The 24,563-nt window shown below is 36.8% G+C and overlaps 4 protein-coding genes, 2 long non-coding RNA genes and 1 pseudogene across 8 annotated transcripts; 4 read left to right on the plus strand and 3 right to left on the minus strand.

The window, feature by feature from the left end:
- The first annotated feature begins 33 nt into the window (after window positions 1-33).
- On the plus strand, window positions 34-8,248 carry LOC147473455 (uncharacterized). 2 transcript variants are annotated; one of them, XM_086587492.1, is made up of 6 exons: window positions 34-258; window positions 756-809; window positions 1,381-1,454; window positions 1,708-1,826; window positions 1,927-1,986; window positions 7,799-8,248. In XM_086587492.1, exons 1-5 carry the CDS (start codon window positions 124-126, stop codon window positions 1,965-1,967), a joined length of 423 nt encoding a protein of 140 aa, XP_086443618.1. In that variant the 5' UTR covers window positions 34-123; the 3' UTR covers window positions 1,968-1,986; window positions 7,799-8,248. The 2 variants fall into 2 exon arrangements, with proteins under 2 accessions (XP_086443618.1, XP_086443620.1); XM_086587494.1 differs by having other exon boundaries at window positions 63-258; window positions 1,708-1,793.
- On the minus strand, window positions 7,798-10,096 carry LOC147473456 (uncharacterized). Its single transcript, XR_015210459.1, has 2 exons — window positions 9,886-10,096; window positions 7,798-9,802 (listed from the first exon to the last, which is right to left on the minus strand). It is a non-coding gene; the product is annotated as an uncharacterized LOC147473456 (long non-coding RNA).
- A 145-nt stretch (window positions 10,097-10,241) lies between these two features.
- Window positions 10,242-12,141, plus strand: LOC147473457 (purple acid phosphatase-like). The gene is made up of 5 exons (XM_086587491.1): window positions 10,242-10,260; window positions 10,600-10,738; window positions 11,055-11,275; window positions 11,699-11,816; window positions 11,909-12,141. The coding sequence occupies exons 1-5, from the start codon at window positions 10,258-10,260 to the stop codon at window positions 11,911-11,913; spliced, it is 486 nt and encodes a 161-aa protein (XP_086443617.1). The 5' UTR covers window positions 10,242-10,257; the 3' UTR covers window positions 11,914-12,141.
- Window positions 12,142-12,853: 712 nt separating this feature from the next.
- LOC147473458 (purple acid phosphatase 2-like) lies at window positions 12,854-14,012 on the minus strand (annotated as a pseudogene). The gene is made up of 5 exons (XR_015210456.1): window positions 14,008-14,012; window positions 13,837-13,910; window positions 13,505-13,728; window positions 13,291-13,412; window positions 12,854-13,210 (listed from the first exon to the last, which is right to left on the minus strand). The product of XR_015210456.1 is annotated as a purple acid phosphatase 2-like (transcript).
- A 35-nt stretch (window positions 14,013-14,047) lies between these two features.
- LOC147473459 (uncharacterized) lies at window positions 14,048-15,851 on the plus strand. The gene has a single exon (XM_086587485.1). It carries the CDS (start codon window positions 14,433-14,435, stop codon window positions 15,564-15,566), a length of 1,134 nt encoding a protein of 377 aa, XP_086443611.1. The 5' UTR covers window positions 14,048-14,432; the 3' UTR covers window positions 15,567-15,851.
- A 147-nt stretch (window positions 15,852-15,998) lies between these two features.
- On the plus strand, window positions 15,999-20,677 carry LOC147473460 (uncharacterized). The gene is made up of 6 exons (XM_086587486.1): window positions 15,999-16,366; window positions 16,450-17,110; window positions 20,149-20,211; window positions 20,283-20,362; window positions 20,434-20,505; window positions 20,586-20,677. The coding sequence occupies exons 1-4, from the start codon at window positions 16,216-16,218 to the stop codon at window positions 20,287-20,289; spliced, it is 882 nt and encodes a 293-aa protein (XP_086443612.1). The 5' UTR covers window positions 15,999-16,215; the 3' UTR covers window positions 20,290-20,362; window positions 20,434-20,505; window positions 20,586-20,677.
- A 360-nt stretch (window positions 20,678-21,037) lies between these two features.
- Window positions 21,038-23,288, minus strand: LOC147473461 (uncharacterized). Its single transcript, XR_015210460.1, has 2 exons — window positions 22,632-23,288; window positions 21,038-21,756 (listed from the first exon to the last, which is right to left on the minus strand). It is a non-coding gene; the product is annotated as an uncharacterized LOC147473461 (long non-coding RNA).
- Window positions 23,289-24,563: the final 1,275 nt, after the last annotated feature.

Raw genomic sequence — 24,563 nt, forward strand, 5'->3', positions numbered from 1 at the left:
ACTGCTACTCAATCTTGTCACTATTGTTGGGCTGGGCTCAGTTAAATGGGTCGCAAATACCCAGAATAGAAAGGTCCCCGACACTCCCCACCTAATAATCCTGATTCCTGAACTGCTCTTGAAATGGAGAGGATGAACCAAGCAATGGAGAAGATGAAGATGCTTGTGGGAATTGAGGCGGAGGACGACGACCAAGAAGCTGCTGACAGCTCTTTCATGGACGAATTCAATCGCAACTGTACCTTATCCACCACACAGGCTCGTTTCTCCTCATCCATTTTATTTATTTTTTAACCAACAACACAATTTTTATTTTATTATAAGCAACTCATAAACATTAGAATCCCATACTCACTTACTATACTTTTCATAACCTAAGAGACCAAAGCTAAAAATACAACTTGGTTATTGATTTATTATTAGAATACATGCCAATGACTTACATTCTTTGCATTTCTAAGCTTTTTTAATCAAGCCTAAAACTATTTCATGTTAGGAATTACATAATTTTGTGAGAATATAAAATTTTAGCCTTATCACCAAAAAAAAAAATGTTGGGTTTCTCTTTGTTTGTTTGGGAAATCTTCCTGGCAAGTTAGCCTTATTGCTTGAGACGAACAAGTATCCTCAAAATACAAACATGAAATACCCATACCTTTTTGGAAGGTTCATTTTGTTGATTGTGAAATATAAACTTGTACCTTTTCTGAGCTCATACTGGAACTGATTGTTGCTTTTCTCGACTCAATGATCAGAGATTGTATGGCTTTGCAACATGCTTGATGGCTGGTTTAGCCTGTACACTTCTAGTAAGTTTGACTGCACATATGAATCCTTTAATTTCTGTTTGCTTGTTATACATTCCTGGCACTACAATTTCCAAGTTATTCTAGCAATTTTCATCGCCTTTTGTTCTTCTACCATGTGCCAATCAGATATTTCATTCCGCTACACTTGAGGATACATCTAAAGTTTTCCATTACTTAATCAAATACCAAATTGAGACAAACGTAACGACGTTATTGATTAAGAGTTTATATGTGATGTTAAAGTTGAAATGTATTAGTAGGTTAAGATATTGAAATTTGGTTTCAATTTCATTTCATCTAAAGACTAAACATAATATCTTTTTCCTGCAAAATAGTTTCATTAAAAATGTAAGGACGCACAGTCAATTTTGAGTAAATATAATACAAACTATTGCTGACACTTTTCTTTTGTTGTGATCTATAGTGGTCCAGACATTTGCCTCACTTGTTTTTCAAGGCTTTTAGCTTTTTATGAAAAATCTTAGTTTTTGTCTTAGCTCCATTGCTTGAGGGCGATGAAAGGCCTGTTAAATTCTAATCGGCATCTTCACTTAATTTTTTTTGGTGGCAGTCAATGCTTGTTTTCTTCAATCCAATCAAGTTTGGGATAACGTTTACCTTTGGGAATCTGCTTTCACTTGGGAGGTTTGTTTCGGATCGATGTATATTTTTCATACAATGATACAGTAACAAAGAGAGTAGGAATATCCTACATTAACGAAGGTCGCTTGTATAGTCTGTTTGGTAATATCTTTATTTTGTAACATCGAAGCAGCATGATTCATCCTATTTGATATTTTGATTTACCCTTAGTTCATTGTTTCTTTTATCATGTACTCTCTTTATGACTTGGTTCTGTCGTCTTTTCCAGATTCTAAAGTTGTCTTTTGTATGGCAGCACAGCCTTCCTCATAGGCCCAAAACGGCAACTGACAATGATGCTTGATCCTGTTCGTATATATGCAACTGCTACATACCTCTCAAGTATTATCGCCGCTTCTGTTTTCCTCTCTATTTGTGAGTCTATCAGCTTTTGTTCCAACTAAGTGGTCATATGGCTCTTGGGATATACAATTTTTTTTTTTTTGTAATTTGTTGGTGCCTTGTAATTGTGCAGGTCCACAACAAGCTCTTAACTCTTGTGGCAATCGTGATTAGAGTTCAGCGCACTTATTTGGTAATTCTACTTTAAAATAATCGATATAAATTATGTTGTAGTGCGATACATGAATAACGGTAATGATCTCTCTAAACAAAGTGTGAATGAAATGATTCACTGTTTATTGAATTCTAACAAATGATTACATTGTCTTTATATAGTAGACAGTTAGTTACAACTTAATAACAACCTAAACGATGATTACAACAGAATCAGTTACTTGTCCCAAAAAAAAAAAAAAAAAAACAGAAGCAGTTACAGAATGACGAGGTGTCATAAACTTGACTTTATCATACTCTGACTTTCTTGATCTTTGACTGTTAAATGATATGAGTCATATATATCCTTAATACTCCCCTTCAAGCTGAAGGGAGAAGGTTGGACTGAAAGCTTGGAAAGTAAGAATTGAAACCTCCTAACAGATAAACCCTTGGTAAAAATGTCTGCCAATTGATCTTTTGTGCACAAATATTTAACTTCCAAATTTTTGAAGTGACCAATTCCCCGACATAATGATAATCAATCTCCACGTTTTGTTCTTGCATGAAAGATGGGTTGTTGGCCAATGAGATGACACTTATATTACTAGTATACTGCATTGCAGTGGGGGCGTGGGCGGAGAAGCAGTAGAGAATAACACTCCCAAGTCCCCAGACACCTTTCAAGAAATCCAATTACTGTCAGGGAAGAGTGGGGCTCTCTTCTCCAAAACAGTCTCAAATGAATTCTAAGGGTTGGGCTGCACAGTAAAAGAATGAATGAAGCTCTTTCAAATCTCATCTCAAAGTGTCTAATGTGACTGGGACTTGTTACATTCAATTTGCTCAGAGAACGTTAATTGAACCAAAAAAAACACCCAAAGAGTCCAATTCCACCATACAAACAAATTCAAAGCATACCCAAGTTATTAAACCATCCAAAAACAACAAATACCACCAAAATAATAAAACCCCATCACTTCACTTGATACTTCAATTCAAAAAAAGATAGAAAACAAACGAGTGACAATAGATACTACCTAAATTTGCAACACTTAGTAAACTATAATCAAGAAGAGGGGAATCGATAGTTAGCTAAAGTGTCACCCCTTCTCAAATAAAAAACAAACCCTATATGCGGTAGTTCATCAAGCAACTTGCAAGAATATATTCAATCACACACCAAATATTGATCCATAAACCTAGTTAGTACATGTTGAATCACCGATTCTCGCAAGCCGCAACAAGTCATAGCTTTCCCAATAACAATTCAGGAATCCATTTCACCAAATACGAATTATCAAAAACACTTCATGTTCAATCGTAGAAAGTTATAAATCATTAATTGTACGACTTGTACATAGTATCATTCACCAAGCTTGGTTGTAAATCTAATGGTTTCATGGTTGATATTTATCCCACAATAAGCTCTTTTACTAATTTCATCTAAGAGTCACCAAATAACTATGGAAACATGCAATCCTCGCCTTGATGAACTCCTCCCTCTTAGTATTTGAGCAATACCAAATGCTAAGATCCAAACACACAGCGATAAAAGTAATCAACCAAATTGAACATCATCAATTTAGTGAACATGTAATTAGATAAGTAAAAGGGCTAATAAATTATTTTACCTAAGTAATGAAGAATGTCAGGCTTGGTAATAACCTCAAGAACTGCATCAGCAGTTGTAAATTATGTATCACCCTCCTTGTGCAAACCACATATTGTAATCGGGTACTTGCTCAGAGCAATATATCTATAAACACCCAATTTAATAAACACACACGAATCAATCATAATTTTCGAATTCTAAACACCACCAAATCAAAATCAAATAAGAAAATTCAGTATGAAGCAAACTCAAAAAAATCGGACTAACTTGAAAAGGGTGTTGGCAGATTTGATTACTTTTTGGCCGACTATAGCGACAAGAGGAAGAATTAACAAGGACCAAACCCGTATGGGTGGGGCGGAGAGAGAATCACAAACGAGAAGAGCGATATTGAAATCAAACCTTTTTATTTAGCTTTAAACACACGTTATCTGTGGGAGTTGATTTTGTGGGTGAGATGAGAAAATGTGGAGGAAGGAATCTGTAGTGATTTTTTTTTTTTTTTGGAGTGGTATACGGACAGATACCAACGAAGTGGATTTTGGAATGACTTTTGAACCCAACCTCAAGAGTGAGAGAGAGAGAGAGCGAGAGCGAGTTAGGGCTTTGGGTGGTTGAAGAAGAATGAGAGAGAGATATTGGAGAGAAAGAGTGTATGGCGAAGAAGAAGAGAGGAGAGATTGCGGATAGACAGATAGACAGAAACCAACCAAATGAGATTTTGCCCCCCGTTAACGTTAAGCTCCGCTCACTTGATCACAGTGAACCGTTGGTCTTTGTAAAAGAGAAATCTTGAGATATTTGAATAATGTACATAACCAATACAATTTTGCAGCTGTATGTGCCAAAGCCTCTGTTGTTGATCTTGCCACAATGTGCTATTTCTTTGCAGACCATGAAATTAAGTTTGATCCTAAGAACACACAATATCCAGTGATAGATCTTCTATCCATGGGACAACCTGCCCAATCTGCATCAGGGAAGGCATTCAAATGCAATGTTCCTTTCGTAAACCAAAGTCCATGAGTAATAGTACCCTTCAAATATCTCAAAATTCTTTTAACTGCACTGAAGTGAGTCATTTGTGGCTTATGCATGAACTAACAAACCAAATTAACAGCAAAAGACACATCTGGCCTGGTCCATGTCAAGTATTGAAGTCCTCCTACCAAAGATCTAGGGTCAGTAAGAAGCTCACCAGTGTGATTATCCAGTTTACAACTACTTGAGATAGGTGTAGATGAAGGTTTAGCCCGAAGCATATTTGCTTTACTAAACCAAGAAAATAATGCATTGAATCCAAATCTTTCATTGAAAATGTGCCATTGAGTTTTGCAATGATCTCGTTATAGATAGCAGGACCTAGTTAGTAAGTTCGGGGACGGGAATTATTTGGAACGTGAATCAAACCATATAAGTTGAGTTACTAAACATACTAAAACAGTTGAAAACAATTTGAATCAACACAGATTGGTCATTCCTATCAAACCATATAAGTTGTTAATCGAAGCTTTGTGTTTTGGATCTTAATGCCTCCTATTTGGTTGGCGAGCGAGAGATCGTGATTTGTGAGAGGGAAAACTCGATGAGAAAACATAATGTAGATTGAAGCGGCGGAAGCAACACTTAATCAAAATCTACACTTTGTAGAACCCTAAAAGTCTCACATTTTATTGAATCTCACTCTATAATTCATAAACACAAACACAAATAAACAACTAAATGAAACCTTAACCATAAGCCCTTATTTATAATAACCCTAATAAACAATAAACCAATAGAAAACAAACACGTGACAAATAATAACTAAAGACTCCTAATTGCACACACCTAAACACCGACCATGGGATGGGACTTGAGCTATAGGTGCACGCCTATAATATATGGAGGAAACATAGGCGCATGCGCTATGTCTTCAAAACAACTAACTCATGTTCTACATCAAAACATCTCATTAGTAGCTCTTTCAAATTCATAGCTCGATAGGGTTTTATAAGAGTGCATAAAACTATCAAATTTGTTTTAAGGATAGAAAGTAGAAATTTGTCAATTTGGGAAAGAGGTATTACAAAAAAGTGGAAAAGTTGTAGTATACTTTTAGGGAAGTTTGGGAGGTGTTTCAAAATTATAAGAAGTGAGAGAGCGTAATAACACTACTCGAGAGTTGAGGGTAGGTGTTGGGAAATTCGCTATCTTATAGCTGCAGATATCTTGTCTTTTGGAAGATCAGTAAACATAACTTCTAATTATCTTGTAATGAAAAAGAAGACAATAACAAAACCAACCCTGAAGAGAAACACTTTAATATCTTGTTTTAGAGAAATAAGTGGCTCACGAGGAATGGAAAGAAACGCCCTGGCAAAACGGTTCCACTATTGCTCTATAGATTAGGGTCTGGCCATTTATTTGAGTATTCTTCCCATTATTTTTCCTCAAAACCAGTGTTTATGAATCACCATTTATCACTCCTGTCAAAATCTACTAAGTAAATTGAATATTGGGCACAATTTTACTAAAATGTTGTATTTAGTTCGTAAGTAATGTTTCATTTCCCGTGAGATCATTTTCCTTGTTTTTTTGATATAGTGGTTTTTCCGAATTTTGTGTGGCTGTTCAAAGCGTGGTCTTTCCTCGAGTGTTTATATAAAGAAGAATCAACAAATGTTTCTTTAATGGGTATGAAATTTTGGAGTTGTTTGTGATACCACTGGGCTTACCCTTCAAATCTTTGCGTTGAGTTAGCTAGACCCCTCAACCCGCCCATGTTGCATCGCTAATCTGACGTAGCTTAATGCCATAGCAAATAGCAAAGTGCAAGAGCATAGTAAGAGAGGGGGTTGTAAATCTATTTACTAATGTTAAAGCTTGCACTCAATGTATTTTTCAAGCTCTATTAAAAATCTACGTGATTTCCTATTAAAACGGGAATTCCTTCACCTATTGAAAACATAAATTCTACCACTTTTACACTAAGTCATCTATTAAAACGGGAATTCCTCTCCTATTAAAATGGGAATCACACTTCTAAATTAAGTCATCTATCTAAACAGAATTCTTCACCTATTAAAATGGAAATCACATTTCTTAATTAGGTAAACGGGATCCCTCCCCAATTAACGGGTTGCCTTCACTTGACGAAGTTTTATCAAGATAAATTTCAAAATGGCACTCGCATAAGCATACAAACTAGAAGGGCTTAAAGCTCCTATAATTCCAATATCTTTTAGTTTATCCGATTTAGCTTAATGAGAGAGCATAGTAAGGAGATGCTAGTACGGAATTCACTATCCCACGTCGTCAAATTGACACGCATAGTGAGGAGAGGGGATTTACAAAGTCCATTCTCCCACATTTATTGTAAAGATGAAATTTTTAGTAACTTGCTTTTGACGATGTATTGCCTTGTGTGTTATTTTAATGATAATGTATTAGTATATCTGATGTAGACGTTGAAGTTGTTGGTGTCAGTGTCAAGGGCGTGCGCCCCTAGTTTGAGTCCAAACCCATGGTCGTGTTTTGTGTGTGCAATTAGGAGCCCATTAGTTAGTATTTGCCATATGTTTGTTTTTTTATTGGTTTGCTTTGTTGTCAGGGTTAGTATAAATAAGGACTTATGGTTTCAGGGAGGTGTTTTAGTTGTGTTTTTGTGTTTATGAATAATTGAGAGATTATCAATAAAAGAGTTGTCTTTTGTTTGATTAATTCAAGTGTAGATTGTTGTTAAAATGAAGCTTCCGCCACTAAAATCCAATAAAAAAGTTGTCTTTTGTTTGATTAATTGAAGTGTAGATTGTTAAACTGAAGCTTCCACCAGTAAAATCTATATTAATATCTTTTTTTCGATAATCAAATCTACATTAATATCACAATAACTACTTAGTAAAGTGAGCTCTCCTTGCCATGATAGATGATTTTCCAGTAGATTTGTGAAATTTTGCGAAACATATATGGGTTTCTGAATAATTCACTCCAAAAGCAAAAGCAGAGGTTCAACCTTTGCTCCCTCCCTTCTACACCACGAAACACCACTTTCTGACAACGCATGGTCTTATATTGTATTCCAAATAGCTGAAGCTGTATCATGTAAAAGAGTGATGATCATATAAAGCAAATGTTTGAACAGCCAGTTCGGTTGTAAAAAACAGTCCCGTCTTTGTTTTATGTGACAGTTATTGTTTCTAGCTTTATTCTGTTCTTGTCATGGTTAATTGTCATAATATTCTTCATTCTTTCACAGGTATAGCTTGAGTTACATTCCTTTTGCTCGGTCCATGGTTTCCAAAATCATGACTACATGCTTTGACAGTGAATTCTAAGTCGTTTTTGACGTAAGAAGTGTTCCAAGCAACAAGTTCCCACACAGTCCTGCAGTACTTTTACTCATGAAATTGGTGATGCATGCAGTCCGCCGAATGCATGTAAGTTATGGTGTCTGGTTGGTGCTAATAGTAAGTTTTGGTGTCTGGTTGGTGTTAATCTCTTGTACATTTTTAAACTAGAAGGTTCATGTTTGTTGAGTAAAACATAAACTTTTGTGGTTGTGTTTGGAGAACAAAATAAGAAAGAAGGTTTAAAAGACATAGGATGACCTGCACCTGTGTGTGCGTGTGGCTCTAAACACACCGACGATTGAGAAACTGTTCAACTTTTGAAACCTCATTTATATTTTGGTCAGATATTTCCGTTATTAACTGGTCTCAAATAATTTCTGAATCAAAATTTTGGTATATCAACAAATGCGATGATAGACAACGTAGCCGTTTACCAAAGTCTAGCTGTGTGTCTCAAAAAACCAATGCTATGCTTTTAAGAATTGGTTTGGAGTGAACATTTATGCGAGAAGAATGTGAACAAGGTTTATTTATTGTTATTATTGCTATTAGATTTTCAAAATTAAGGCTCTAGTTTGAAATTTGGAGCCTTGCACCATGCAGCCACGCTTTTACTATCAATCTCTTTTGCTCTAAAATGAAAGAGAAACCAAATTGATTGAGAGAGAGATCAATAAAAATGATGGGAGAACGAAGAGGGGTAAGTCCAGTATATTATTATTACCTTCTCCAGAATACTGCTTATAGCTAAATTCGCCATATTTTGTTTTGTTTTGGTTCACAGATTCGCCATCAGATTAGCACAAAGGACAACAAATTTAAACTGCTTCCTTAAGTGTCTTTTTCTAAGATTATGTATGGTTAAATTACCCAGTTGCTCAGTCAAATGGTTACTAATCCCAGTTGGATAATGTTGTCATCATGTCATGTCAGGCCAATGAAGTAATCTTCTAGTTTTAGGCCCACTTTTCTTAGTGATCTGCCACCAAGTCACCAACAGCTGGGCTTACACCCAAAGACTAATTCCAAGTATCAGATCATCCAATAGTCCAGCTCATGATCAAAATAATTGGTTGAAAAAGATGACTGGTGAGGAACTAAATGTTCACAGAGCCCAAAAGAAAGCCTGGCCTATTATGGGAAACAAGAATTAATAACCACGGGAAATGGGACGCACTTTAGTACAGCTGAAGGGTAGTTCTCACATTTTTTTCTCCCAACTGACCATATAAACAGACGCGTATAGCATATAGGAACTACCCTAGGAATATTTGAAACATAGTTTTGACAAATTAAGAATAGTTTTGAAAGATACTATACGAATTATAGTGAATTCTGCATCAAATGAGATCATGAGAGATGGCCAACCAAGAAACAATTGAATTAAGCAAATTTTGGTTTAATAACACCACAATTTATCAATATCTTCACCCAGAGAAGGTTGACTCTCATTTGGCTCGGGGGTGGGTGGCACAATAGTCAATGAGATGAGCTGTGTAATAAAATGTATGCTTCCCATCTCATGAGCATTCTCCATAAAATGTTTGATTACAACATCGAAATCCTCCTTCGATCAAACACCAGGCACCTAATTTATGTTCAGATGGCTCTTGTTCACGAATATGAACTAGTAGATAATAACTTCGAAGATTTTAGATTTAGTAATTCTGGAGTAATTACAGAGAAAAAATAAAAAAGAAAAGGGTCTACACGAGCAGCAATCGATGATTGCAGGATACATGTACGGACTTGAGTCGAGTTGACTAATATTTCATACAAGATGTTTCTGATAAGATTGAGAGAACGTTACAGTAAATTCTAATCAGCATAACCAGAGCTGTCAATAAGAAATCAGCAAAATAGCTTTCAACTCTACAGAGAGCGAACGAGCAAAAAGATTGCTTGTTCTCCTGAAATAGGATGGTAGGATAAGTGTTTAAGTATCTTACGAAGGTAATAAGCAATGAAGTAAAATAAGCATTTGACAACATACCTTCCCCATAACACTCAACAGGCATCTCAACTCTGGAATTTGTTTTTCTTCATTTTTCGTCATCACCAAAAGGACATAATAGTGTGAGCGCTACTACCCTGTAGGAAGCACCAATAGAAACCGAAATTGATGGAGTAGGATTCAGGTATCATAAAAAGTCACCAACTACACTCAACCTCGGGATCTTATGCCTGCACTCGTACAAGTTCAGCAAATAAATATTGCAATCCCAAGCACATTGAACCCGCCGAGTGCAGGCACGGCCCAACGCTTAGTGGGGCCGAGCTAATCCAAAATTGTCTTCATGCTGATGTTGATGTGGCTGCATAACGATAAGTACCAAAATTAAAATAAGCATAGAGAAAAACCTCCATGGTACTAAGCAATTTGCAAGTTGTATCAGTTACTAGAATCATTAGTTGGAAACACTTTTCAACAATCATAAGTACTTGTGAAGGTTTATTTGCTCTTTGAATCAGTGTGTCTATCTTGAAATTGTTTTTATGGGAGATAAATGCAAACTTATGTTAATGGAAAGTATAACAATTTTCTTCATCACCCAGTTATTCTCTTGTGCACTTCCAGCTGAAATGATGCTTTCCAACAGTTTCCATGATTACCTCCAGTTTTCACCGAACAATCCGCTTTTGTTCAAATTGAAACAATTTTTTGAGAGTTGATTTCCTGACCGGAGGTGGTCTTTTTATTTTGAAGGGTGAGACTGTTCCTTTCAAGCCTTATACGCGCCGTTATCATGTGCCCTATAAAGCATCTGGAAGCACCGCTCCACTATGGTACTCCATCAAGCAAGCTTCCGCATATATCATTGTCCTCTCTTCATATTCTGCCTATGGTAAGCTTGTTTACCTTATTTATGCATGTTGTGCTTAATGTTTTGCTCCCTTGCGAAGATGTCTCTGGACAAAAATGTCATACTATCTCTCTACAAGTTAGCATCTATGAAAACACTTATCTGTCCTGAAATGACAATAATGATGAAGTGCAATTTTTTTTGCATGTTATTAGTTATCTTAACAGAAGAAAGAGTATGATTTAGATTGATGAATACCCAAATTGTTAACTGCTAGTTATATCATGTATTTAAAGTAAAAGGTTAATGTGGTTGCACAGTCGCTTTACATGGCACAATATTCCTCTCTCTTGTGCAGGCAAATACACCCCTCAGTACAAATGGCTTGAACAGGAATTCCCCAAAGTTGATAGGAATGAAACACCATGGTTGATTGTTCTTATGCATTCCCCCTGGTATAACAGCTACAACTATCATTTTATGGAAGGGGAAACCATTAGAGTAATATATGAGCCATGGTTTGTAAAATGCAAAGTAGATGTTGTATATGCTGGACATGTTCATGCCTATGAACGATCTGTAAGTGCATTTTTTTCTCTCTGTTCTGTTTAAGTTGACTAATCTAGATAACCTGATTCCTTTTCTTTGTTCATAAAAATTATCGGCAAGTGCAATGTGACTGTATTTGGCTTATATACTCCTATGAGTATTTGCTGTATTATATGGCTGGCCATACTTCTCTCTAAGAGTACACATTCTTTCCAGGTCAAGTAAAGATTCATACTATGGTGAGTTAAATTAATTTGGAATCTCTATATGAAGTGGGTTATTTATCTCACTTTTCAATAGGACTGGGCTCTATTTGCTAAATTAGCTTCTTCTTATTTCTTTCACCCTTGGTATACCATTTTATCTTTTGTTGCTTTTAGTATGGTAAAAAGAATTGTAGCCGTCCTTGCTACTTTCTCTGCTATGGTCTGGAAAGATTTTTTTTCCTTACAGGAACGTGTCTCAAACATTGCATACAATGTAGTAAATGGTATTTGCACTCCTATAAGTGATCAATCTGCCCCGGTTTACATAACCTTTGGTGATGGAGGGAATCTAGAAGGACAACCAAGTAAGATAGTACTCACATACATTCATTCTGACAGTTACTTATAGATTATTTTCCTCTCCATTGAATATATAAAGTTTTCTTTGAATATGCAGCATGACCGAACCTCAACCAAAGTATTCGGCGTATCGTGAAGCAAGCTTTGGTCATGCCACGTTTGATATTAAGAATCGGACCCATGCTTACTTTCAATAGGTAGATACGATTTTGCTTTAGAGCAAGCACTTGCTGCAGCACTAAAACTAGACAAAACTCTGAAGTGGTCCATGTTGTATGAAAGGGAATTAACGCTTTGCATTAAATAATAAGATTGTCTATTTCATTTTTCCCCGCTTGGAATTTATTGAATTGTGAAGTAATTGCTCATCAATGCCCTCTTGCCCGAGGACTTATTCTTCTTTTTAACTTCCATATTTCAAGAATCTGTTTGATCACTTGGTGTGTTAAGACAGGTTGAGTTAGCCATCCACCATTACTGCTGCTTTTTAGGCTGCGTGATAATTGATGGACGTGTGCTGATGGTAACATTTGTATCTGTTCCTGGCCAACCAATACTTGTGTTGCAAGATATAAAGCATTTTCATTTGATAATGAGAAAGAAGTGGATTTCTGGTTGTTCCACTCAAGTTTTGGAAAACCGAAGGTAGAATATTAGGAGTTACAGACTACCAGTAAAATGAGTCAGTTTCCGCTTTAGAAAAGACTCTTTCCATCAATACCTGTATTGTTTATTTTGTTTACATTCACCGGATAATACTAATACAGAAGAACTCTTTACCAAAAGAAAAAGAACTCTTAGAACTAGGACGTGTTTTTTTTCCTTTTGCAATTACTGATAGCAGAAGAGTTACAAGAGTTAAAAAAAGAAAAAAGAATGAAGAGATTGCAGCTCCAGGCAATCATCTTTAACATTAGTTCAGAAATCTAGTGCTAGTATACTAATTATTTGTGAAGAAAAAAACAATATTGAGCATACTAGTATGATCTAGAGAACTAAGGTTGTGAAAAAGAAAGAACAAATATTGAGCAGCTAATCACACTGAAAACGAATGTGGATCGAGTATCTAATATAACTGAAATTGACTGTCTACTCATTATTCGCACAATTGCTGGTATAGGCTACCAAAACTTCCAAGCTAGAATGCTCTATTTCATATGGTTCACATAGATTTTAAAATTGATTACTCTTCCCTTAAGCCACAGTACCGGCAGTGCTACTCTCTTCGTGTGGATACCACTGCCTGTTGTAGAACCACTGAGAATCTCCAAGAACTGCTTCGCTGTCCTGGTTACGGTGCCAGGAGTAGAAGGCATGCGTTTGGTTCTTTATTTCCAGCATTGCATGCCCAAAGCTTGCTTCCCTGTAAGCTGAGTAACTAGGTTGTGGCTCTGTAAACCTGCACATAGAAAATAACACGCCATTCAAGAAGACGCTACATAATGTTGTTGTAACGAGGTTAAAAGCAGGAAGACTTACTTATTCGCAAGGCCTTCTATGTTTCCTCCATCGCCGATTGTAAAGTAAACCGGTGCAGATGAGTTTAACACTGGTGTGCAATTTCCATTTGAAACTTTGTATACTATATTTGAAATTCTCTCCTGTAGCAGATATAAAGAAAATTACAAATTAGAACAGTATTAAGAACTTACGATTGATTCATGTAGTAAAAAGGTCACAAACTGAAACTTACCGATCTCTCATAAGCATGAACATGACCAGAAACACAATATCCACTTTGTTTTCAACAAACCAAGGTTCAAACATCACTCTCATCCTCTCTCCTTCCATAAAGTGGTACTCATAACTGTTATACCATGGAGAGTGAAGAAGAACAATCAACCATGGGGGGGGTCTCTGATCTATTCACCTTTGAGAACTCGTTTTGAAGCCAAACATACTGCGGCGTATATTTTCCTGCACAGGAAATCCAACCATATGCAATTATCAACTTGTTAAACATTCTATTCACTTGCAAGATTGTTTACCATGAAAAGAACTATTGAGAACAGGTAGATTGTTTACCATAAGCTGAATATGATGAAAGAACAATGATATACGCCGAGGCACGTTTGATTGAGTACAAATCAGTTTCAAACCTTTCCAGCTAAATTATCTCAACGCACTTCTAAATTTGATTCAAGCAAAATCGTGGTAAACACATCTACAAATTATAATAGTGAATTCTAAGCTCACCTCATTATTAACCTTTTACGACCCAACTCTTTTTTACCAATCCTTTCCAAAGAGGTTTCTGCAACATAAATAAAAGATGTAATGCAAAAGTGCTTTCCCCGCACCTGGTGGTCCATAAAGAATGACTCTTTATCACAGTCACAGTACTAGCCTAATAAATAAGCCCAATCGAGTCGTCCAATAAATAAAACATCTTCTCTTGAACAAGTCAGAACACACACAATCATGTCAAGAAGAAGAGGCGACGAAAAAGACTCAAGACTCTCATCAAAGGTCGAAATCCCAGAAAGAATCTCACCAGAACAACAACAGCAAGGTACAAAACTAGAAATTATAATTACAAATCTCGAGACTATTGTAATTCCACTGGAAAGTTTCTTGATAGGGAATATAATAACAATAATGGTTATAATAGGAATGGGAAAATGAATGAATCTGATGAGGAATTAAAAGGATTGAGTTATGAAGAGTATCGAACAACCAAAAGGATTAAGTTGAGGAAGAATATCAGGAATTGTATTTATAGGATTACTCCTAGTCCTCCTCGTAGCGAGTGGGACCTACAGGAGGAGGATGAAAATGAAGGTGATATTGAGATTGAAGGGGATGGGAAGGAACAAGTGGGGAAGGGGTTGTCGAGTTCGGATGAGGATATGAGGGAAAAGAAGAAGAAGAGGAGAAGGAAGAGTAGTAAGAAATCGAAACGGAGAAATGATAGTGAGTCGGATGAATCAGATGAGAGTGAGAGTGACACTGATAGGAGGAGGAAGAGGAAGTCGGGAAGTAAGAAGAGGAGTAACTGGAGAAGTAAGAAAAGTAAGAAGAGAAGTAGTAGGGTTGACTCGGATGAAAGTGAGAGTGAGGATATTGAGAGTGATAAGTCTGAGAGCGGATCAGCAGATGATAATGTAAGAACCAAGAATCGGAGAAGCTCTAGTTCTGCTTCACATTCAAAAAGCAGTAAGAAAAAGAAGCGGAGTGAGTCAGTTAGTGAGGGTTCGGAGAAAAGTTTGTTGGATTCTGATACGGATAAAAAAATTATTGAGATTGATGATGATGGATTAAAAGCGGAGATGAATAGTGAGGCTCTTGCGTTTAAAGAGATGCTTGAATTACAAAAGAAATCTGGTTTAGAAAGTGATGCTGTTGTGGGTCCTATGCCTTTGCCGAGGGCTGAAGGGCATATAAGTTATGGAGGAGCTTTGCGGCCTGGTGAAGGTGATGCTATTGCTCAGTATGTGCAGCAGGGGAAGCGTATTCCTAGAAGAGGAGAAGTGGGTCTTTCGGCTGATGAGATTCAGAGGTTTGAAGACCTTGGTTATGTTATGAGTGGTAGTAGGCATCAAAGGATGAATGCCATTCGTATCAGAAAGGAAAACCAAGTCTACAGTGCCGAGGATAAGAGGGCATTGGCAATGTTCAACTATGAGGAGAAAGCAAAACGTGAGCACAAGGTTATGGCTGATTTGCAAAGGCTGGTTCAACGCCATATTGGGGAGGATGTTGGCCCTACCCACGATCCTTTTGGGGGAAAAGCCACTGATGATGCTGATACCTGATCTTCATGGATGTGAAACATAATCTCTGTGCCTTTGTTATTTCTTACCATTCTGGTTGGTATGTTTGTTATTTTCTTGTATGGAACTGTAGTCGATATGCCTATCGCTTGTACTCCTTTTGTTTGTTGCAGTATATGATTTTCCTAACTGAGGAAAAACATCTTTCATAATCAGATATAGTTAAGTGCATTAATACTTGTTAAAGGCCTTGAGAAGTTTGTCATTTTAGTTTCAATTCTCTTTAACTGTTGGAAATAAAAGTTTCAGGTATGTAATTGCTCTTTCTATTACAGATTTCTTCTTCAGAACACTTCTTCACGATTTGTTCCTATAGAAAGTATAAAAGTTCTTGTTGGTACATGCCAATTTTACTAAATAGGGTCATATTACTCAAGGAGATATAGTGGGAAAAGCAGTAATTGTATCTTGGGTAACTCAAGATGAACCTGGTTCAAATACTGTGCTGTGCTGGAAAGCAAATGACAAACAGAAGTCTAGTGCTAGTGCTGAGGGCAAAGTGCTTACCTACAAGTTCTACAATTATACTTTTGGATACATTCATCATTGCAATTACAATTATACCTTTAGTTAATTAATCTAGGAGAGGGGCACTGTAGTAGAAGAAGAAGAAGACGAAGATTCATGGGAGATGGCTGATTTAGATAAAACCATGTCCCGCTTATTGGTTTCTTCCAAAACTACTAGTGTTGTTTCAACACCACCTAGTGGAGGAGTTTCTAATAATCAAGTTGATGAGTTTCTTAGAGAAGCTTTGCAGAATCCCCGGGAACGATTATCAAGTTAGTAATAAATTTAGTTTCTTTTCTTGAGTTTTAATCTATGTGTGTCTCTCTAGAGACTGATTGTCTGTCCCTCTTTGCAGTTCTTCGAATAGAGCAGGATGTAGTGAAATTTATCAGTAATCCTTCCCAACAACAACTTGAGTTTCAACAACTACCTACTTCATATTTAAGATTGGCTGCTCACCGTGTAGCTCAACATTATCAATTGGAGTCGCTGGGTGTTCTAGACAATAATGTTCATGATGGATTTGGTTCCAGAATTGTAGTCCGCAAGAGTTCTGCATGTCAATTTCCTCCAATTCGCCTTGCAGATATTCCTCTAAGCCTACCACATGGAGACAACAATGGTTCTGTTAAAGTTGCTATCAAACAGAGACCAGGGAAGTGTTCAGAGTCAGCCAATAATGCAAGCCGTTCTTCCAAATGGAACCATGCTAAAAGTGTAGAGGAAAGAAAAGAAGAATATAATAGAGCTCGTGCCCGAATATTTAGCTCTGAAAATGGTACAAAAGGTGACAATGTGAAAGCGCTCCAGCCCTGCTCCTTAAGGTCAAAAGGGGTTGATGAGAGATTTATTGTTCAAGGACCTGAAAGTCCATCTAAGGGTTATGATTCATCTACAGGTAGATGTAGGACAGAACATGATCCTGCTGGTAGGTACAAGACAAACAATAAGGTGGCCATCTTTCGGGATCGTGACGTGGACCGTAAGGATCCCGACTATGACCGGAGTTACGACAGGTACACATTGCTTCTTATAGACAATTACAGTTAGTAGTTAGTTGGCCAGAGCTCGACTATCTGCTGAGAGTTTCAGGGTTTTCTTTTCGCTTCTTTATGCATAATCCCTTTTTTTTTTTAACCCGATTTAAATTGGCAGTGCATTCAAATGTTTGCAACCCTGATTGGGTTAAGCTTTTGCTGAGAATCTTAACTGTCGGTGAAATTTTTCCTTAGAATTGGAATTACTCTAGTTTGTGACTTCGTTTTTTATTGATGAGATTATACCTCTCTTAGTGATCAACATATGTTGGACTAGCAAGTGTCTAAACATTCTTTTCCAGGACAAAATTCGATATTTGTGAAAAGGAAATAATGAGTTTCTGAACTTCTGATGTTAAACAAATTAGTACCCATTAAATACCCAGAATTTTCATGTTTGATCCAGACTTCTGTGTGGCTGCAAAATCTGTTACTCTATGAGGTGGCATCATAATCATTAAAGAGGGATTTCTAGAAGCAGAACCCTGTAAAAGATTTAGCGGAGACCTTTGAAAATTTTCAAGGCAATCCCTTATGTGTAATTCTGTGTGGTACCTATTATGTAAGCCATCTCCTTATGGCCCTACACGGCTATACCATTATAGCGTTTATTGGATATCCTTGTTCCTTGAAATAAGTATAAAATCAAACAGCTCAGAAACTATTGTAGGTAAAACTTAAAAGCTATAGAAGTGTATAATGATCATATGTGATGGTTAGTATGGAAGTGCATCTAGGCAATGGTGTACATTTAACTAGGGGAAGTTGCTGAAACTGGATGATACATGATGTTTTATACAAGTATTCTTCTGCCAACACTAATATCACCGGAACAACCTTGTTGTGGATATATCTTGTCAAAGGTCGCACAACATACTACTTGTGAAAACTGTTATCTGGAACAATATGTTTCTTTCCAACTTATCTGTTTGATTTCCTCTCTCCCTCTCTGTTTTTTTTTTCCTGTTTGAAAAGGATATTAATATTATACTCTAATGCATCGTACTATACATTTATTTGAAATGGACTCTAATGCTTACTTTACCCTTTTGACCTTATGTTTTGTGTGTGTGGCAAAAAAAAGTAAGTTTTATACTTCTTGAAATAGTGACAGAGGTCATGCTATGTTGGATGAGGGTGGCATAGGGTTAATACTTAATACCTAGAAATCCTTTGGAGGGAGTCAACAGCAGTGAGGTAAGCGTGTTTGATGAGGTTGGGGTAGTAGGTGTCTGCGAGGTCCACACTCATTACTGAGGAACGTGGTAAGGTGGCCAGTGTTGTTCATAGGGACGATCAGGAAGGGATAGCTGAGCTATCTAGTAGCGGTATTGCCGGGCAGGGGTTGGCTCATTTGACAATCCTGTGTTGGATGATCACCCTCGGAGGGTGCATAATGAGCCTTTAATGAAGGAAATGTTGGTGAAATTGTGAAGAGAGTGTACAATTGCCAAACACTGAAGACTTCGTGGATTGGATCATTTACATGGTTGTGCTATTAGCAGGCAATCTGGGAATATCATCTGGTTTAAGGAAGAAAGGGCCTTGAGAAACTTCTTTTGGGGAAATACATGAGGATTGTGGGATTGAGCAAACTCTGGTACTTGATTTGGACAAAATCAGCCTATCAATAAGAGGGAACATGAAAATAATCATGTAGACTACCTGTATATATCGCTAGTGATGGCGTATTTGCTAGTGATAGGGTAGAAAATTGGGATTTCTTTTGTAACTTTTGAATTGTAGTTAGCTGGGAGTTTGTAATTGGGTCATCCTAGGGTATTATTTTACCAAGGTGTTCCTTCAACGGTACTACGCTTTGGGAGGTGTCTGGTCCTCCAATGTATTACACCCTGTAAGTGAGATTCTCTCTAACTTTTGTATCCCATTTACATCCCAATCAATAAAGTTTATGTATTAAAACAAAGAAAAAAAAAAAAAAATACTCCTTGAATTTTCACTTGTCTTTTTTTTCTATTTGTTTGTTAAATCCAAGTTCCATTCCTCCAACATTGAAATATTCTTCTTCTACACCTGTTCATTTTGTTCACATTCTCTACTAAATTCTGCATCAGTCGGTCAGTCATTCATATTCTTGGCAGGTTTGCTGTTACTTTGTTGAGCAGTCAGGTGGTTGAGGTGGCTCCTAGTTTCATGCAGGAGCTTGTAGCCTCTGTCTTAAAGAGTTCACTCCTATGGAGGGATCACATTATTTAGTATTGGGCTATTTGATTTCGTGTTGAGTTATGGTTGAGGAGGAATATGGGACAAATGTGAGCATGAGTCCTAGTCTTTGGAGATATGATTATTTTGGTGGAAAGTACGAGATGAGTGGAGAGATATCCTACCCAAGAATGTTTAGATGGGAAATACATTAATCATGTTTCTTGTATCATGGCCACGTTTCAATGTATTTCTGTTTTGGTTAGTTTTGTTTTGTAGGATAGTTTGTCCCATAATACGTTTGATTGGATGCGTAATATATTTTACTATAACCGATAAAAGAAAACGTCAATGATATATTTTTATTTTAATGAACTGGACAGCATCATCATTATCTTCAATGTCTTCTGTGAATTATTGAGGATAGGTTATATTACTGTCTGTCTTTTTCATCAACTACTTGCTCTTTTTTTGGGTTAAGTATGTTTTTGAACATTAAGAAAGAGGTCATTGAACGCATGTGAGGCCATGAGGGTGAATATGCATCTAAGGTAGCCTACTTACTAAAATATCCCATATATACATTGCCATCCCTTTAAACTTGACAAGCAATGGGACAGGTAACAAACAAAACATGGATTGTATTCCCCTTGTAGCAGAACACAAATATCGGGATTCTCAACACCCCTTTTCCTAAGGTTTATAGTCAGTAATCTCTTCCAAGCAACATTCCATGAGCAAGTATGGGATAATATTTGACGTTGACAAAATTACCTTCCAATATTGGAGCGTTTCGAAAGCCTTGAAATAAAATATATATATGTATATATTTTTAAATAGCTTTATGATTATAGGAGTGGTCTGAGGCTAATGGAGGCAGCTCGTTTTTGGAAAGTTTGTACAAAGCTCTTGACGAGGTGAGTTTTCTAAAAGGCATGTGTAGGAAAGTATTGTTAATATAGGTGATACAAAATAGATATTTATGCAGGTGGTAAAGCTACCCGAATGCGAGATTTACAGTTACAGTCCAGATTCTGATGGAGACCCTTTTTTGGAGAAAGGAGCCATGTAAGAGTTGGTTCGATGTTTACGTTCTGAAGTCCCATAACTCAATTTTCACTAGGTTATTTGTTTTGCAGATGGTCATTCAACTTTTTCTTTTACAATAGAAAGCTCAAGCGGGTTGTAAGTGTTCGATGTTGCTGCTTAAGGTGGGATGGTTAAATTATCGTGATTTTTTTTTTTGGACTGAAGATTTTCTTTGGTTTTATTGATTACTCTTTTCTTGCAGCAACTTGGCAGCGGATGGTTTTACTGACTGATGGACCTTATGATGAAGAAGATGATGATATATTTTCACGTCGACATGGATATGTGATATATGTATGTGTTACATGTGTCTATCCTTGGTTCTGTCGTCTTTTCCAGATTCTAAAGTTGTCTTTTGTATGGCAGCACAGCCTTCCTCATAGGCCCAAAACGGCAACTGACAATGATGCTTGATCCTGTTCAGATATATGCAACTGCTACATACCTCTCAAGTATTATCGCCGCTCTGTTTTCCTCTCTATTTGTGAGTCTATCAGCTTTTGTTCCAACTAAGTGGTCATATGGCTCTTGGGATATACAATTTTTTTTTTGCTTTGTAATTTGTTGGTGCCTTGTAATTGTGCAGGTCCACAACAAGCTCTTAACTCTTGTGGCAATCAGATTAGAGTTCAGCTTACTTATTTGGTAATTCTACTTTAAAATAATCGATATAAATTATGTTGTAGTGCGATACATGAATAATGGTAATGATCTCTCTAAACAAAGTGTGAATGAAATGATTCACTGTTTATTGAATTCTAACAAATGATTACATTGTCTTTATATAGTAGACAGAGTTAGTTACAACTTAATAACAACCTAAACGATGATTACAACAGAATCAGTTACTTGTCCAAAAAAAAAAAAAAAACAGAAGCAGTTACGGAATGACGAGGTGTCATAAACTTGACTTTATCATACTCTGACTTTCTTGATCTTTGACTGTTAAATGATATGAGTCATATATATCCTTAATACTCCCCTTCAAGCTGAAGGGAGAAGGTTGGACTGAAAGCTTGGAAAGTAAGAATTGAAACCTCTGAACAGATAAACCCTTGGTAAAAATGTCTGCCAATTGATCTTTTGTGCACAAATATTTAACTTCCAAATTTTTTGAAGTGACCAATTCCCTGACATAATGATAATCAATCTCCACGTGTTTTGTTCTTGCATGAAAGACAGGGTTGTTGGCCAATGAGATGACACTTATATTACTAGTATACTGCATTGTAGTGGGGGCGTGAGCGGAGAAGGAGTAGAGAATAACACTCCCAAGTCCCCAGACACCTTTCAAGAAATCCAATTACCATCAGGGAAGAGTGGGGCTCTCTTCTCCAAAACAGTCTCAAATGAATTCTAAGGGTTGGGCATGCCTGTAAAAAGAATGAATGAATGAATGAAGCTCTTTCAAATCTCATCTCAAAGTGTCTAATGTGACTGGGACTTGTTACATTCAATTTGCTCAGAGAACGTTAATTGAACCAAAAAAAAACACCCAAAGAGTCCAATTCCACCATACAAACAAATTCAAAGCATACCCAAGTTATTAAACCATCCAAAAACAACAAATACCACCAAAATAATAAAACCCCATCACTTCACTTGATACTTCAATTCTAAAAAAGAGAGAAAACAAACGAGTGAACCAATAGATACTACCTAAATTTGCAACACTTAGTAAACTATAATCAAGAAGAGGGGAATCGATAGTTAGCTAAAGTGTCACCCCTTCTCAAATAAAAAACAAACCCTATATGCGGTAGTTCATCAAACAACTTGCAAGAATATATTCAATCACACACCAAATATTGATCCATAAACCTAGTTAGTACATGTTGAATCACCGATTCTCGCAAGCCGCAACAAGTCATAGCTTTCCCAATAACAATTCAGGAATCCATTTCACCAAATACAGAATTATCAAAAACACTTCATGTTCAATCAGAAAGTTATAAATCATGAATTGTACGACTTGTACATAGTATCATTCACCAAGCTTGGTTGTAAATCGAATGGTTTCATGGTTGATATTTATCCGACAATAAGCTCCTTTACTAATTTCATCTAAGAGTCACCAAATAACTATGGAAACATGCAATCCTGCCTTGATGAACTCCGCCTCTTAGTATTTGAGCAATACCAAATGTTAAGATCCAAACACAGCGATAAAAGTAATCAACCAAATTGAACATCATCAATTTAGTGAACATGTAATTAGATAAGTAAAAGGGCTAAGAAATTATTTTACCCAAGTAACAGGAAGAATGCTGGCTTGGTAATAACCTCAGTAACTGCATCAGCAGTTGTAAATTATGTATCACCCTCCTTGTGCAAACCACATATTGTACTGGTACTTGCTCAGGAGCAATATATCTATAAACACCCAATTTAATAAACACACGAGAATCAATCATAATTTTCGAATTCTAAACACCACCAAATCAAAATCAAATAAGAAAATTCGTATGAAGCAAACTCAAAAATCGGGACTAACTTAAAAAGGGTGTTGGCAGATTTGGATTACCTTTTGGCCGACTATAGCGACAAGAGGAAGAATTAACAAGGACCAAACCCAGAAGTGGTGGGGCGGGAGAGAGAATCACAAACGAGAAGAGCGATATTGAAATCAAACCTTTTTATTTAGCTTTAAACACACATTATCTATGGGAGTTGATTTTGTGGGTGAGATGAGAAAATGTGGAGGAAGGAATCTGTAGCGATTTTTTTTTTTTTTGGAGTGGTATACGGACAGATACCAATGAAGTGGATTTTGGAATGACTTTTGAACCTAACCTCAAGAGTGAGTGAGAGAGAGAGCGAGAGCGAGTTAGGGCTTTGGGTGGTTGAAGAAGAATGAGAGAGAGATATTGGAGAGAAAGAGTGTATGGCGAAGAAGAAGAGAGGAGAGATTATATAGATTGCATGCATGTAAGCCAACCAAATGAGATTTTGGCTCCCCGACCCCCAACGTCGCTCCGCCACTTGATCACAAAGAACCGTTGGTCTTGGTAAAAGAGAAATCTTGAGATATTTGAATAATGTACATAACCAATACAATTTTGCAGCTGTATGTGCCAAAGCCTCTGTTGTTGATCTTGCCACAATGTGCTATTTCTTTGCAGACCATGAAATTAAGTTTGATCCTAAGAACACACAATATCCAGTGATAGATCTTCTATCCATGGGACAACCTGCCCAATCTGCATTAGGGAAGGCATTCAAATGCAGTGTTCCTTTCGTAAACCAAAGTCCATGAGTAATAGTACCCTTCAAATATCTCAAAATTCTTTTAACTGCACTAAAGTGAGTCATTCGTGGCTTATGCATGAACTGACAAACCAAATTAACAGCAAAAGACACATCTGGCCTGGTCCATGTCAAGTATTGAAGTCCTCCTACCAAAGATCTGTAAACTGTAGGGTCAGTAAGAAGCTCACCAGTGTGATTATCCAGTGTAGGGTCTGTAAACTTGAGATAGGTGTAGATGAAGGTTTAGCCCGAAGCACATTTGCTTTACTAAACCAAGAAAATAATGCATTGAATCCAAATCTTTCATTGAAAATGTGCCATTGAGTTTTGCAATGATCTCGTTATAGATAGCAGGACCTAGTTAGTAAGTTCGGGGACGGGAATTATTTGGAATGTGAATCAAACCATATAAGTTGAGTTACTAAACATACTAAAACAGTTGAAAACAATTTGAATCAACACAGATTGGTCATTCCTATCAAACCATAAAAGTTGTTAATCGAAGCTTTGTGTTTTGGATCTTAATGCCTCCTATTTGGTTGGCGAGCGAGAGATCGTGATTTGTGAGAGGGGAAAACTCGATGAGAAAACATAATGTAGATTGAAGCGGCGGAAGCAACACTTAATCAAAATCTACACTTTGTAGAACCCTAAAGGTCTCACATTTTTTTGAATCTCACTCTATAATTCATAAACACAAACACAACTAAACAACTAAATGAAACCCTAACCATAAGCCCTTATTTATAATAACCCTAATAAACAATAAACCAATAGAAAACAGACACGTGACAAATAATAACTAAAGACTCCTAATTGCACACACGAAACACGACCATGGGATGGGACTTGAGCTATAGGTGCACGCCTATAATATATGGAGGAAACATAGGCGTACGCCTATGTCTTCAAAACAACGAACTCATGTTCT

Source organism: Coptis chinensis, unplaced genomic scaffold, assembly GCF_015680905.1.
Source record: "Coptis chinensis isolate HL-2020 unplaced genomic scaffold, ASM1568090v1 utg2560_pilon_pilon, whole genome shotgun sequence".
NCBI classification, from domain to species: Eukaryota; Viridiplantae; Streptophyta; class Magnoliopsida; order Ranunculales; family Ranunculaceae; genus Coptis; species Coptis chinensis.